Source organism: Dasypus novemcinctus, chromosome 12 (assembly GCF_030445035.2).
Source record: "Dasypus novemcinctus isolate mDasNov1 chromosome 12, mDasNov1.1.hap2, whole genome shotgun sequence".
NCBI classification, from domain to species: Eukaryota; Metazoa; Chordata; class Mammalia; order Cingulata; family Dasypodidae; genus Dasypus; species Dasypus novemcinctus.
Window position 1 is genome coordinate 58,284,251 of NC_080684.1, and position 16,251 is coordinate 58,300,501.

Consider the following 16,251-nt stretch of genomic DNA (forward strand, 5'->3'; position numbering starts at 1 on the left):
TCACCTTGGGGTCATAGTCTGGATCATTTTCCTCATCTCCTTCTTCTTCCCCTTCCTATATTAAAGTTCAAAATGCATCCATGAAGTAGGTACAGTAGGAAGACATGTCTCATAATGTAGGGAGAATTTAATACAAGTTACTCTATAGGTCAACAGATTTTCATGATTACAGAGTTTGGTGATAATGCAATTTAATTTGAAAGCTTCTAATACGAAAATTTCCCAACACAACTCGAGACATCCAGACAGCTTTTATTGAAAAGATTTACTGCAGCCAACGTTGAAAAAGTTTACTGCAGCTTTTGACTTCTTCAAAGAGCTGATAACCCTGCAGCAGGAACAGAATTATTTGAAATAAAAAAAAAAATGTTGCTGAGTTTTGCAATTAATTTATTGAAACCTCATACATACATTGTTTGGCTGTAGAATTCTAAAATCACACTTTTTCCAAAAACATTCGTATCCCATATAACAGAATGATTATAGCAAAAGAATACATAAATCATTCAACTTGCTTCGTAATATGTTACACACAGAATTATTTGCTCATTTGGTAAACATTACCTCATCTGCTTCTTCACCTTCTTCATCATACTAAAAAAGGGAAAAAAGGACGGAGTTTGAGTGTAACATACCTTTGAGGCAGTATTAGTAACATTAATAGTTCTACCCATTATCTAAAAGGAGGAAAAATAGTTTTCCCTAAGGTGCAGGGACAAGGACATGTCAGGTAGCTCAGTGCCATTATCTAATTTTGACAGCTTAAAAACTTTTCAGAGAGGAGCTGGTGTAGCTCAGAGGTTGAGCATGTATGAGGGTCCTGGATTCAATTACCAGTACCTCCTAAAAAACTAAAATGAAATATTAAAATTTAAAAATGAAATGAAAAAAATATATATATAGATGAATACAGTACCATCATATAGAAAAAGTGTGATCAAACAACTATTACTGTAAATATTACATTCCTATAGCTATGTGTTGGAACATGTTGCACAAAAAGGACTTAAAGCCTAGCCTAATGATTGTTATTTAATTTAAAAAACTGAGAGGCCTAATTTTACCTTAATCGTTAATATTCCCTTTGATAAAAGTTGTATGTTTTCTAACAAATAATGCTATCCCAAGCACTGAAAAATTTACTAGGTCTGTTTTATGTGGTCAAAAGCAAAATCATACATTAACACTAACCATATATATTAAAGTTTCACCAATTTGGAAGACTTTTCCTATTAGCAGGAAAATAAAAACTAAGATTAATGAATCCAAAGATCCTCTAACCAATTCCGACTACGATACTGTTCACCAAAATTTCATTCAGATTCACTCACATCATCATCATCATCTTCAATAGCTTCTCCAGTAAAGTATAAAACTGATCTTGGGATTATACGCTCACGTAAAAAGTGACCAATCTCAAAGTCTGCAGCAAGGATAGCTTCAGCATCATCATCCTGTTTATTAGTGAAAACAGAAGCATAAAACGTAAGAATAGCTTTGCTATTTAATTTGGCATTTGTAAGACTCGTGGGTTTAAACCATATACTAAAGGGAAGAAACCTTCAACCTCACTTTTTACTTTATCATTTTTAAGTTAGTTTACATATATAGGATCAAGTAGTCATCCACATGCCCTAGGATTTACAGATTTTTTATTGAATAGTAAATTAGCATACCAGTACATATACTGTGAGTCAACTAAGTATAGCATTTCTTAAATATGGCAAACCATAGCACAGAAATGGTCCTGCCATCATTCAAAACTAAAATCTTATTTTAACTTCTAAGAAATTAAACAATGAGTAAACATTCTGTATATTTCATGAATGCTGATTTTGATTCATCGCAATATAATCCATTTTAATTTTTAAAAAGGGGGGTGGGGGTGGGGGGCTCTGAAGCAGAGATTCTTAACCAGAGGGTTCCATGGAAAGATTTCAGGGGATCCGTGAGCTTGAATTGAAAAAAGTCAACTTAATATCTTTATCTTCTCTGACCTCTGATGTTGTGTCATAAAACTATCTGCCACTACATTCTGAGAAGGGGTCCATGGTTTTCACCTAACTGGCAAAGGGGTCGGTGGAACAAAAAAAGGTTAAGAACCCCTGCTCTGAAGGAAAGAATTCTAAACACAGGTGAAGGTTTTCCATCTAGGACTACTCAAGGTTTTTTTAACAGCAATCTTGGTAAGAGAAAAACACACCCACCCCACCATTAACTGATTCGAAAATAGTGAAGTCTACCTTTATGCCCAGATATAGTTCTTTTATCCTAAAAATTAAATATACTGCTTTATCATTATTCCTACTTTTTATTCTACAAAGACATTTCAAATCAAGCCAGTTATTACTCTTTTCAGGCAGAAATACTCAACTTTTGCAGATCTAGCCTAAGCCTTACCTAAGACGTTTCTAATGCAAACAATCATGTATAATTCCATAAGTGCACAATCAGTTACTTTAAATTAAAAAAAAAAAATTTTTTTTAAAAACTTGACCTAGGACCAAATTCAAAACTTGACCTAAGGTCTACCTTTCTTTTGAGGTTGTTCCTCAGCCAAGGTAATATGCCAGGCAAATTTCTAATTCTTGGCTCTATGGCACCACGGGAAACCATTATTTCCATTGTAATAAAAATGAGAAAGTGGTCTAACTAGAATGTGGTTAGGAGTTTAGTAAATACTACAAATAACTCACTACATTCTGGTTTCAATAAGAAAAGTACAGTATTGAAAAATTAAATCATTCACAGAATACTTGTAAGACTCAAAAGAAAAGAAAATCCTTAGCCTTTACTTCAGTGTTCCTCAGAGGTGGCACTACCAGCATTTTTCACATCCATAATGGGCAACCCCAACGGCCTCAAAGAGCAAATGCTAGCAGCAATTACTCCATTCCTGACTTCTGAAACCCAGTGCTTCAATTTCAAATATAGTGAACAATACAATCACAGTAAGTATCAATTCAACTTACCAGATCTCCACTCTCAGGAACTGTAAAATTGAGAAAAAAAGTTCAAATGAATAAGAAATTAGAAAAAGCTTATTCTAAACTAACCACGAATACCCAAACTAAACATGATTTACCTTCAGGAGGAGCAAAAAAATTAAAGAAAGAGTCATTGGAAACGGTTTTAGTCACAGTACGAACTGTCCCACGTCCCTTGTGTTTCTGCTTCTTCTTAATGGTTTTCAAAGTGACATTCTTTCCTTTTTTCCAATCTATCTGACACCTTCCAAAACAAAGGGAAACAAGCTTATCATAATTAGCAAACTGATTTTAATTGTTAGGTGAGCTGAGAGTTAAAATTAAATGTTGTATTTATATACCAAAATTCAGGGGAGGGGAAAGAAATTGTTTCAAATGCTTCCTGTGTTAGTGTAAAGGGAAAAAAACTATTTCTAAACAAACTCTTTCAACGTACATTAACACAATCTCACAGTAAGACATATTTAATGTGCATGTCTTTCTAGAAATATGCATGTTCTACTCCAAGAGCCAAGGAGATTACAGGAAAACAGTCAAGCGCTTCTCCAAAAACATTTTACTGAAATGTTTGGAAATTATACTATGTATGTATGTGTGTATATATATATATGTAGCAAGCACATAACAAACTAGGAAATACTAAGTATCACAAATCATAAGTAAAAGAAAAACATTTAACAATCTGTGAAAGTAGTAAAATTAAACTCACCCTGTACATCCCATAATTTCTGGACCATCAAAAGAAAAGGGATCAGAATCATCTGGCTCTGACCTCATTCTATATGTCTTTGTCAACACTTCATTTGTGAAATACTCATTGGGTTCAAAGTGAAATTCTAAGACAAAACTCTAAAAAAGGAAGAAAAAAAAGGAAGAAAAAAAAGTACAGAAATTTTAAAGTTAAATTCCTACACCTCAAACTTCAAAGCTTTAATAAATATTACTTTGTTACTTGTAGAATTCTTAGGAAGAATGGTATTTCTACCCTGAAATATACACTTGAGAATGGGGGAAAAGGGTCAGGTAAACTCCAAATGTAAAAAGCATAACAAGGCACACAATATAAACTGAATAAAGTTCAGTTCAATATACAACTACATTAAATAACACATTTACACAATATGGTAGACACACCTAGATAGACTGACCAAGTTACCCCTCCCTGACCTGCAGAGAGTAGGCTTTTAAATATTAGACTACAGCCTAAGGTTAGAGGAAAAACCCAATCTTGCTGTGGGTAATACAAAAATCTACAGTCTACAGTAGCTTTATCCATAATTGATATAAGTGGGAGGAATAGGAGCTCTCTAACATAATTTCATGTAATTCCCAGAAATATGCCTTTTTAAGACCGAAAAAGTATTTACCTGTTCATGTTTTAATTCCTTCTTACCCTATCCCTATCCCCTGTCACCTCTTTTTGAAGAGTTTCATTAATCTACCTTTAAGTATCTAACATTACAAAATGAAAAATATTTCAAAGTTCTTTTACCATAGGCTGGCCAGCATCTGAGAACTTCACTTTAATATCCTTCAAGTGCTTCAGAATAGGTTCATCATGTTCCTTTCAAATTAAAAAAATGAGTTATTATGTTTTTGCTTAATAAGAACAATAAACAGTAGCTGATTAACTGAGACATATTTATAGTGAAGTTTTATATAGCAATTACAAACTTTAAAATTACTCACCAGGTCATGGCTTATGCTGAACCTAGTTTATATTTTGATTCCATTACCAATGGTAGAGAAAGTGACTAAATAGGGAACTGACAACTACATCATTACATCATTATACAGGCTGAATGAGCTGAAAACTGCAAAACCAAATCTAAATAAGGAATATCTCCTTTAAGAATGTTTCCTTGGGAGCAGATGTAGCTCAGTCGTTAAGTGCCTGCTTTGCATGTACGAGGTCCCAGGTTCAACCCCCAGTACATAAAATTAAATTTAAATTAAAACATAGTAAGTTTTCTGATTGTAATTGCTGCCTTTTCCCTCTGCTTCTTGAATAGGTGACAATACAGATGGTAGTAGCTCAAGGAACACTTCTGACTAGGAGAGAAATTTCCTGAAGAAGGTGTCATCTATGTTGGTTTCCCAGAGAAAATGACAGTTGTGAAAGATCTTTATAGTGTTCCCCTGGGATAGTCTTTTAGTTGTAGAATTAAAAGACCTTTTTGGGTAATACAAGTGAAACTCCAAGTTTCCCTCATCCTACCTCCATTCTAAACATATAAATTAAATGGCTGACAGAAAGCACCAGTTAGCAGTTCTCAATCGGACCATTTCATTACCTATTATTTAAAATGAATTTGATTTGATTACACGTTAATCAAAGCTGCAATTTTCCTTTTACAATAGCTTTTTCAAAAGCATCAAAGCAATCGTTCTTTAAAGGTCTACACCAAAAAAGCACTCATAACTACTGAAAGTTTGAAAGACTACCATTTGAGATAAACTTGTCTTTATGAGTAAAATTACCTGAACCATATCACTGAGCAAGTCAACATTCTTAAAAACAGTCAACCAAAATTCAGGAATTCCTTTGGGGTCTTCTTTTTCTTCATCCTTTTTCTCATCTTCAATCTTGGCCTTTTCTTTCAGCTCCTCCTTGATAATTAAAGAGTATACATTGTTGAATACCTAGCTCAGGCCTCTTGGTAAAAATACTGTATACATCTCCTTAAGTTACATAACATGCAGTGGCAAAAGTTCAGAAACCAACCAACCCACAATCTCTAGTTACAAATTTCAGTCAAAAAAGTTCTAGTCGCACTAAGTAAATATGGCTGTGCCTCTTATTAAAACCTTACTTCCATCAAAACTGCTGCTAAACTAGGACCTAGAGTAGTAGGAAAAACCATTTAGGAAAAGAATATGAAAACCTTTTGATAAAGTAAACAAGAAAAGTAAATGAAATATAGACCTTATCTAATGCCACACACACCTCTCTCAAAGTACTTAAAATATTCTCTTTACCAGGGAACATTAAATTAGTGGGATCATGTCTCTCAAAGAGCACTGGAATTGTGCCACAGATCTGTCATTTATTAGTTGTGGCAAGTCACTTAGTTTTAAGCCTCAACTTCTTAACCTAAAAAATGAGAACAATCTCCTGTGCCAATCACAAGGTTTAAAAGAAAAAGTTTGGGAAGCGGACTTGGCCCAGTGTTTAGGGTGTCCATCTACCACGTGGGAGGTCCGCAGTTCAAACCCCGGGCCTCCTTGACCCATGTGGAGCTGGCCCATGTGCAGTGCTGATGCGCTCAAGGAGTGCCCTGCCACGCAGGGATGTCCCCCGCGTAGGGGAGCCCCATGCGCAAGGAGTGCGCCCCGTAAGGAGAGCCGCCCAGCGCGAAAGAAAGTGCAGCCTGCCCAGGAATGGCACCGAACACATGGAGAGCTGGAGCAGCAAGATGACGCAACGAAAAGAGACACAGATTCCCATGCCACTGACAAGAGAAGGGGACAAAAGAACATGCAGCAAATGAAAACAGAGAACAGACAACTGGGGCAGGGTGGGGGGGAGGGGAGAGAAACAATAAATAAATAATTAAATCTTTAAAAATAAATAAATAAAAGAAAAAGTTCCTATGAATCCATAAACTATAAATACTAAAACACGGGTTCTTAACCAGGAGTCCAGGGAAAAATTCAATTCAACTGGATGTCCAACATGGTATGAGTGCTGTCTTGTCAAATACCACATCAGTTTAACGTTCTTATTCAAGATAAATAAGCCGGCACACATTGACATGTCTTTAAAAAATAAAATTTAACCTTAACTTTCCTATATTTTGATGTATTCAATTATTATTAGTGTTTTAAGAAAGAAGCATACATGTATAGTATTGGTTTATTTTAGTAACCGTACTTCAATATATGTAACTGCTTTTCTTTCTAATTTTATGCATATAAAAATAAAAACAAAAAAACTCACAAATGTTTGCCAAAAATCACCACTTGAATAGATGTTGAACTATGTTAGGTTATCAGTTATTGAAATTATGGAAAAGTTGTAAAACGTAATTTTGAATAATCCTAAAAATTTAAAGACAGAACTATGTTGAGTGCCATAAAGCTATCTGCCACTACATTCTAAGGAGTCCATAATTTTTACCTCACTGGCAAAGGGGTCTGTGGAACAAAAAAAGGTTAAGAACCTCTGTACTAAAACATACTATAGGGAAGCGGTTGTGGCTCAACTGACAGAGCATCTGCCTACCATATGGAGGGTCCAGGGTTGTACACCCAGGGCCTACTGACCTGTGGTGAGCTGGCCCATGAGCAGTGCTGCTGCGTGAAAGGAGTGCTGTGCCACACAGGGAATTGCCCCAAAATCAAGGAATTGCTCCATGCGAAAAAAGCACAGCCCTCCCAGAAGTGGCACTGTACACATGGAGAGCTGGCACAGCAAGATGATGCAACAAAAAAAGTGACAGTTTCCCGGTGCCGCGTGACAAGAATGCAAGCGGACACAGAGAGCAGACAACAGGAGGGAGGTGAAAGAAATAAATTGAATACATCTAAACAAAAAAAAATTCTATAGAAATGTAAAGAGGAGCAGATGTGGCTCAGGCAGTTGAGTGCCTGCTTCCCACATGCTCATGGGAGGTCCAGGGTTCAGTTCCGGTTGCTGCCTAAAAACAAAGAAACAAACAAGCAAACAAACGAAAAAAACAACCCAGGGGAGTTGATATGATTCAGTAGTTGAGCACTGGCCTCCCATACACAAGGTCCCAGGTTCAACCCCTGGTCCCAATACCTACAAAAAAAAAAAAAAAAAAAAAGAGGAAAATAAATTTTGGTACAGGTAGCACCAGGCTGAACAGTGGCTCACCAGCACTAACCACTTGTTGATAACATTTCCTAAGTATAAAAATAATACTGATTTTGTTAAATTACCCCATTACTTAATGTCAACATTTCTGACAATTCATAAGGTTTCACTGTCTAAAAACTCACTAAAATAAACAAGTTGGTACTTACCGAAATTTCATCTTCCTCATCTGGTTTCCATTCACATTCTTCTTCTGTAGGTTCATAAATTGCATTGATGATCTCAAATCGCTAGAATGATTAGAAAGCTTGCATGAAAACACTGACACCCAAGCTAAAAACTAGTGGTTTCTTATTATAGATTTAAAAATGCACACCACAACTTTGAGCACCACATTGACAATTTCTGTAAGTACTTCTAAAAACCTTTTCAATGAGATACCTAAAAATGAAAGGCTTTACTCTCTTCTAGAATTTTAGATAAACAAAACTAGGTAGTAGAGCACATTACCTTATCAAATAGAGGTTGATAGAGAACTGCATACTTTCTTTCAAGATCATGAACTTCCTCATAGAATTTGGCTTCTATCTGTGCACACTTAACTTGAAGGTTTTTGAGGGCATTCACTCGTCTTTTAACTACCCTTGGCAAGCTGAGAGGTTAGAAAGTACCAGTTACACAGCATCACAGTAAAATACAAGTTACATTTCTTTTATCATATTAAAACTGAAGCATAAAAGTGAATCATAAGTATTTGAAGCAATGAATATTAATTCACAAAAAGATTAAAATGAAGACATAAAATATATGAACCCCTTGACTACAAAACTGATAAGAAAATGTAAATCATATCAACAACCCTAAATAATTGCAATCAAGTTCCGTGTTGGCCTTTTCAGTGCTGGCATCTCAAATGCAAATGCTGTCTCTCTTATTAAGTTAAAAAGCCACAGACTGACACCTTTCTATCTATAAGAAAAACAATGATTATCTGAAATCTTTTAAAAACATATACAGCCATAATATATACAGTTATTATAGGGATAAGGAGGTGATCATGTTTACTGGGGAAAAGGACAGTATCTATCCTACACCATTATTTTCTATTTTAGTCTCTATATTTAATTTAGAATTTATTAAATAAGAAAGAGCAACATGGATTTTTTTTAAATTAACAGCTTTATCAAGATAAAATTCATAAACCATACAATTCACCTATGGGACATGGATTTTTAAAAGGTTATATACGTCTGGGTTATGAACCACTTGAAGAATAATTAAACTTAAGAACCCCTCTTCCACCCAGGAAAATGTTCACTCAAAATTCACCTAAACTTCACAGAATATGTGAAAGAGATCCAGATTACAGGTTACAACTTCCTGCCATAGATAGATTTATTTCTTACAATTGAAAGTAAAAAGTTGAATGCTCTGTCAAGGTGGTAAACTAGCATGGGGTTGGTACCTCCAACCACCCCTAAATCAACCCTAAAAAACTTTAGAGCCAAGAAGTAAATGAATAATCTCTGGCACATAAACACACATACCCACACCCACACACCATAAGCAACCTCTGTGTAAGAGTGAAGGTTGTCTGAAATTGGTACAGGGTGAACTGCAACCTAGGACAGGGAAAACAGTGAGAGAGCAAGTTGGAAGAAAGCTTTGTAAATCCTATTCTTGTCTTGTAAAAATCGCTGCCTGGTTCCCCTCACCCTTTGCAAGAGCCTAAGGCCAGTATTCCTAGGATAACACAAAGACATGATTTGGCTCAGAAGATCTCAAAACACTCAACTCCTTTACATTCTTCAATATGGGAAGAGAGTAGTACAACCAAGGGATAATGCATCCTGCCAAAGGTGACCAGAAAAAATTTCCGGTGGAAACTGCAACAAATGAGTGAGTCAGAGGTGAATGGAGCTCTCCATCTAAGGTTCATCAGTCTCCACTCCTTAGACTATACAGGACTGTCACAGACTAGAGTCTGATATTCATACCTCCTCTAATATTCATTCCCAGAATGACTGAGATCCCCCAGAGGGCATGAGTTCAAAGGTCAAAATATACACCATCTAAAGCAACATTAACAGAGAAAGAATTCAAAACAGATATGTAAATATATTTAGAGATGAGAGAAGATATTAACACTATGAAACAAGACCAAGAAATTAAAATCAAAGTGAGAATATTAAGTATGAAAAACACAGTAAGTACAAATACAACCAACAAACATCATAAAGAGCATTGGATTGAACAGAGGAGCAAGTTCATAAGGTTTAAAAGCTCTCTCAGAAGGCAGCAAGAAAGATAGAAAATATGAAAGAATAGCTAAGAGATAGGAATGACAAAAGTACCAACAGCAGAACACCAGAGGAAAGAAATGGAGGGGTGGGAAATAACTGGAGAAATGAGAATAAATTTTTCAGAGTTTAAATAAATAAATAAATTTAAGATACCTTTTCAGCGAAAGGGCAGAAAACCTTCATAGGAAAAAGAATCAAACTGATACCAGGCATCAAAACAAACACATACAAGAGGAAAATAAGTGAAATGTTGAAGAACTCCTGAATTTTTTTTAAGGAGGTACTGGGGATTGAATCCAGGACCTCATACATGGGAAACAGGCACCCAACCACGGAGCTACGTCTGCTCCCTCAATATTGTTAAGATACTTAAAACTTAGAACTTATAATTTTTATAAGCAGACAAATTATTCAGATACAAAAGCCTAATAAATATTGTATGGGATACATAAGACTTCACGAGATATGCCACAAATACTCACTAAACTCATTAAAAACAAATCCAGGAGATGCCATATAAAGTATGCGTGGTCAAATATCTTGGAAAATGTTACTGTTGTCTTAAGAGAAGGATTTTAAAAAAAAAGGACCAGAGGTCGGTGGGGCAAGATGGCATCTCAATTCCCAGAGGCTGGCCATTAATTTGGGAATGTTGAATTGAGACTACACATATGTTTTGAGTTATAATAATAAAGTATCTGAAATTAAAAAAAAAAAAAGGGACCAGAGAAAGTACACTTATAAGCTATATATATAGATAAAGTTTAAGAAATCAATAGAGGTAAATAAATGTTTTGTTAGGTATTACGTTATGAGCCACTACCATAATAGCAAAAATAGAATGCATTAATTTTAAAACCAGCAGAGAACAATTTGATCTATCCACTGGAAAGCAAAGCAGGAGAAAAAAGTACAGTGAATAATGAATAGGGAAAGTCCAAAAAGAGTATCACTTTTAAGAAATGAAAAGAGGTTAAATTTACTAGGTAAAGGAGCAAACATTCATACCTGTGGAGGATAGAAAAATACGTCAGTTAATGAGAACCCAAACAAATTTTTGCTTTTTAAAAAACCCTGGCAAGACTAAAATGGAAAATACAGAATATGAAAATAAAATCATTGGACAGATTTCTAAAACACATACATTTTAGAAGAATTTAAGATGCCAAAATAGGCAGAAGAGGGAGAATGAATAAGACGGTTTGTATTAACATATAAAAACACGGAAATGTTAGTTAAAACTTCCCAGGACCTTGAGTTCCCAACTCCAAAGGCTCAAATGAATTTAGAAGGAGAGTTCTTCTACCAACCATTCAAGAAAGAGTTAATTCCTAACACACAAGTTGTTTTCTGACCTCCCTCCCCACCCACCGAACAAAAAGTAAATAAAACCACCCCTGGTTCATTTCATGAGAGACAGTTAATACCCTAACTTCTAAAACCATTAAGTATAGTTAACACCCCCAAGAGTTTATCTGCAAGTACTGACACCTGTACACAAACACAGAGGAGCTCATTTCATCAATGAATGAGACTGAACTACCCAACTCAGCACTGTAACAATACATGATTAAGTGGGATATATGGAACCTCATATTTTTTAATGTAACATTTTGTGTGATCTGTGTATCTTAAAAAAAATAAAATTGAATTAAAAAAAAAAAAACAAAAAAAACCCACCAGGAACAACTAACCACAAAATACAATTAAAAATATCATTCAAAACAGTTAACACAATGAAAACAACTTAGCTGAGAACAGACACAATGAAGAAAATTTTTAAACTTAAAACACAGAATATGATCCAAATAAATGCAGAGATATAAGTGAGAATTTAATATTTAAAGACAGCGTTTCTCTACCATGTCATATATAAAATTCAATGTCATTCCTATCAAAACTTCTATTAGAATTTTTGAGAACCCTGATAAACTTACTGTCACAAGTGTATTTGGAATAAAAATCTACATATGGTATAAAATGAGATGTGTGGGATGAGGGTGGGGCACTATGGAAAGAAGAGATCTGTCCTGCTAAATATTAAGACAGGCTATAAAATCAGAGTATTAAGTGTGACACTGACAAAAGAAAAGACCAGTGAAAAAGAAGAGTGCTGCTCAAAAACAAACACAGTTGTTTATAAAAAACTTGATATACAATACATGTGGTACCACAAATAAATGGTTCAGTGAACAGTGTTATGAAAACTAGCTCATTGAAAAAAGAAATGGATGCTTACCTACACCAAATAAAGGTGGATTCTAGAGGGATTAAAAACCTAAACGTGAAAGGTATACTAGTCAATAGAAAATATAGAAGGACTTCTTAAACTTCAAAAGCCAGAGCAAAAAATTTAGATTACACACTAATCAAGGTTGCAGTCTAATGGAGGATGCCATGGATAAAAGTTCAGATTTGACAGATTATTTAAAATGTCTAAATCTGATAAGGGATTAACATCTAGAATACATAATAAGAATTGCACAATTGTAAAAGACAGTAATTGCAATAGAAATATGGGCAACTTAAATGGCAGACAAACATTATTAAGAGAAGCTCAAAAGTCATTACAAATCAGAAAATACAAATTAAAGATTTGTACTGGATTGATGATAAACTATAAAGTCAAATGTCTACTGTTGGCAGCAACAGGATAAACAACCTTCATGCACTGGGTACAGCCATTCTGGAGCTCAAGATGGAAATATTTATAGCTTCCATACCCTCTATTAACTAGCCATATCATTGCTCAGTACATGTCCCAAAGAAATTCTTACACAATTCCATAATAGGACATGCACAAGAATTTTGCACAAAGAAACTTATGGTAATGGAGGTTTGACATAATCTAGGTGTCTATCATAGGGAGAGTAGATAGAACATGGTGAACATAAACTACAGAGAACTATGCAGCAGGTATAAACTACAGACTAGAGATGCGTATAGACAGCAAGATGGATGGATCTTAATCATTCAGTTGAGTAAATTACAAGCAGAACAAGACATCTAAGCTGTTACTGTTATTACTGATGAGAAACAAAAGAAATCTTTATTTCCTCTAGTTCTGTGCATTTCTTCAATCAAACCTCTAAACAAATCTTTAAGATGAGTATACTTCCTGTGGACTAGAAACAAAATAAACTTTAGAAGATGAACTCTAAATTGGTAGTACTTAGCAAATTTTAAAACCCTCAATAATTCTACACTAGATACTAACAGATATTAAATTTCCACTATTTTTACATACCTAAATAAGCCCTAGATGGTCTTAAAAAAGACTGACCTGCAATGGTGAAGGATAAGTTAGAACTAAGGAAAAGGAGAACTTGTACCTTTCAATGTATCCTGTTGGTGTTTCTACCAGACCATCAAGTCTTTCTTGAAGGGCTGCAAGAATCTGAGGATTTTGCATCATTTGAACAGTCAGCTGACGTGCTTTAAAAAAAGGAGGAGGGGGCATCGAAAGAAGGATTTTATGAAATTATGCTATTTTAATAGGACAATCCAATCATGAAGTTTCCCTGATTTGCCCATAAATCACTCATATGAGTAGAAATGGGCAGCAAGCTAAAGATAATACACTCTAGGTAAATCCAATGTTAGGAAAAGTTCAGATTCCTAAAATCTCTAGTGCACACCATTTCTCATGGCCATTGTCACAACTACTATGAAAAATATTCTCTTTCTTTCTAGTATTTTGTTCATCCACCTTGAATTTTGGGTCAAAGCTTCACCCAGATGCCTATCTATGACTTTAAGGATCCTTTAAAGGCAAGCAACACATCAAAAAACTACAAGTACACTGAGTTTTAAGCCTGTGAGACAGAGGTAGAGTAGACCTAAGTGACTGTTCAATGCATGCATAGTGTAGCTGTGTGAATGTGAACAGAAAAAGTTAATAGTTGAGACAGTCAAACGCTGTAACTGAAGCCAAACAAAATTTGATGATTAATGGCTTCTAAAAATTACACACTATCCAAATATAAGCTAGATAAATATCTGCAAAACAAATTATGTTGTGTCTCCTCTTCTTCAACAATACAGAGAGCATCCAAAATTGCCATACATTTCCCGTTTTGGAGATCAATTCACTTCTAATATTAATTATTGGATGATACATGGGCTATGATAAGCAACATGAATTTAAAAACATTAGTATTGGCGACCGAGGATACAGTCCTCTATCTTTTATTGCAAGATGAAAGCTGAAGTTAGAAGTTTCAAAGTCCTTTCGTACCTATTAACCCTCCATCTGGCTTAAAACAAAGTTGAATTATCTGGTAACTATTGAACTTTGAATTATTCTGCCTACATTTAATAGATGCCTCACTTTTTTTTGAGAAGCAAATTAAAAGACATACATGTACATGTTTTCCATAATTACAGATTTAACATATTTTTCAATTAAATCTAAACCAGTCTTTTGTTTGTTTAGACAGATCACCAAAACACCCACCATTATCCGTAACATTTCAAAATTGAGAAAACTCACAAGCAGCTGTTTGACACAGCTATGCCATGTCACACCAGCAGGAGAGGGTATATGCTGTGATTTTCCATGGGTCATTATAACCATACCTTCCCTTACTACTTCTCCATCTCACATGCATTTCACACATAAACACACAAATTGTCACTGAACTGGAGTTTGGAACCCATGAGTAAACTGGAAAAGGGTCCAAGAGAATGGTGCTCATTACTACCCTCTAAAGCACATGTGCCAGCAATCATTGGCTCCTGAAGTAATTTAAAATAATACCTTTGATTTTTGATTCTTCACCAGTTTCTTCTTCTTCTACTTCTTCAACATCATCCAAATCTTGATCAAGTTCAGACTGTTCTTTGCTACAATATCATAGTATCACACACCAAGGTTCAAATATACCAATTATAAAATATATGGAAAAACAAATTCATTATCTAGATTGTCTCTTTCAAAGATACAAAATAGAAAATTTAAAAGGTAGTTCAATTTTCCTTTTTAACTTTGTATGTAAACAAGCACAAAATGGAAGTATTTATATTTTGCTTTGGACAGTAAGATAAAACAGTATTATAGAACTTTGTGGAAGTTTCCTTAAAGAGTGGTAGAAACTGGGAAGCATTTTTGAGCTTCCTCCCGCCCTTTCCCCTCCTACCTGGAATATGGAGCTCATGGCTAGTGCTCCAACAGTCACCTTGGATCATAAGGCATCCTAGAGCAGGGAACTCACCAATTAAGGATGAAGGAGAGTTTGACAGAACAAGGAGCCTGGATCCCTGATGGCTGAGGAGCACACCAACCTGTGCTCAGTTTACTTGAATTTTCCTCCTTTCTCTTTACTACATAGTGGGGAAAGCAGAAGAGTAGTAAAAATTAAAGAGAAGACCTCATAACAAAGTCAGATTTTCCAGTACCACTGAGAGGGAGGGTAAAAAGTAATAAAATTGCATCCTTTATATCTTAAAGTATCACAAAAAAATCTACTTTTTTGAAAATGAGATTATAAGTATTTAAAAAAAAGGGAGGAGGGGGAATAAGTAATTAGTATATCTAAATCAATATACAAGGCCATCAATTCCTTTCGTGATCTTACATTTTAAAGTTTGGACTAGAAATTTAGTTGCATTCATATATATATATATACACACATTATATACATATATAAAAACCGCAAAAATGTTTCATTTAGGGACAAATACCAACTGGCTAGTATATAAAAGGTCAATTGTATTCTGCCAGCAAAATTTAAAAGCCCCTAAAAACTAAGGGAGAAAAATTCGGCCTCTCCAACAGAAATGATACAGATTTCTGGAATATCTTTGATTTAGCTTAAGTGTATACATACTTAAGAGACTGCATAGCCCCAAAGTGCCTAAAATATTTACTTCCAGGCCCTTTACAGAAGGAAAGTTCACAGACTCCTGCTTTAAGCAACAAGAGAATACAGCTCTTGCCCTTAACAGACTCACAACCATATAAAACTAATCACTGGTTGGGAGGGAGGGTGGTAGGAAATCAAGCTGCCATAACCACTTTATCCTTTTTTTAAGGGTTGCAGATTAAAATGGCAGATTGTACATAATTATCTGATGTTAATAATCCCAAAATTCTTCCTAAAATTATGATAGTGGGTCTTTTAAACACAGAACAAAAAAAACTTGGAAGCTGGAAAACATACAAGCAGCAACCAACTTCAAT

The 16,251-nt window shown here is 34.9% G+C and overlaps 1 protein-coding gene across 8 annotated transcripts in view; it reads right to left on the reverse strand.

Moving 5' to 3' along the window:
• Positions 1-16,251, reverse strand: part of NAP1L1 (nucleosome assembly protein 1 like 1) — a 32,391-nt gene that overhangs the window by 4,423 nt on the left and 11,717 nt on the right. For 2 of the 8 annotated variants that reach the window (XR_011650274.1, XR_011650275.1), the window contains exons 3-14: positions 14,830-14,915; positions 13,403-13,505; positions 8,278-8,419; positions 7,977-8,057; positions 5,469-5,597; positions 4,480-4,551; positions 3,697-3,836; positions 3,086-3,231; positions 2,973-2,992; positions 1,332-1,454; positions 565-594; positions 5-328 (exon numbers count right to left, since the gene is read on the reverse strand). Coding sequence is in view for 4 of the 8 variants with exons in the window: in XM_058308441.2 (XP_058164424.1) it covers positions 5-55; positions 565-594; positions 1,332-1,454; positions 2,973-2,992; positions 3,086-3,231; positions 3,697-3,836; positions 4,480-4,551; positions 5,469-5,597; positions 7,977-8,057; positions 8,278-8,419; positions 13,403-13,505; positions 14,830-14,915 (1,123 nt within the window). In the remaining 4 variants the exon portion in view is untranslated. The remainder of the gene's footprint in view (positions 1-4; positions 329-564; positions 595-1,331; positions 1,455-2,972; positions 2,993-3,085; positions 3,232-3,696; positions 3,837-4,479; positions 4,552-5,468; positions 5,598-7,976; positions 8,058-8,277; positions 8,420-13,402; positions 13,506-14,829; positions 14,916-16,251) is intronic. The other 6 variants (XM_058308441.2, XM_058308440.2, XR_011650276.1 and 3 more) reach the window with 3 other exon arrangements.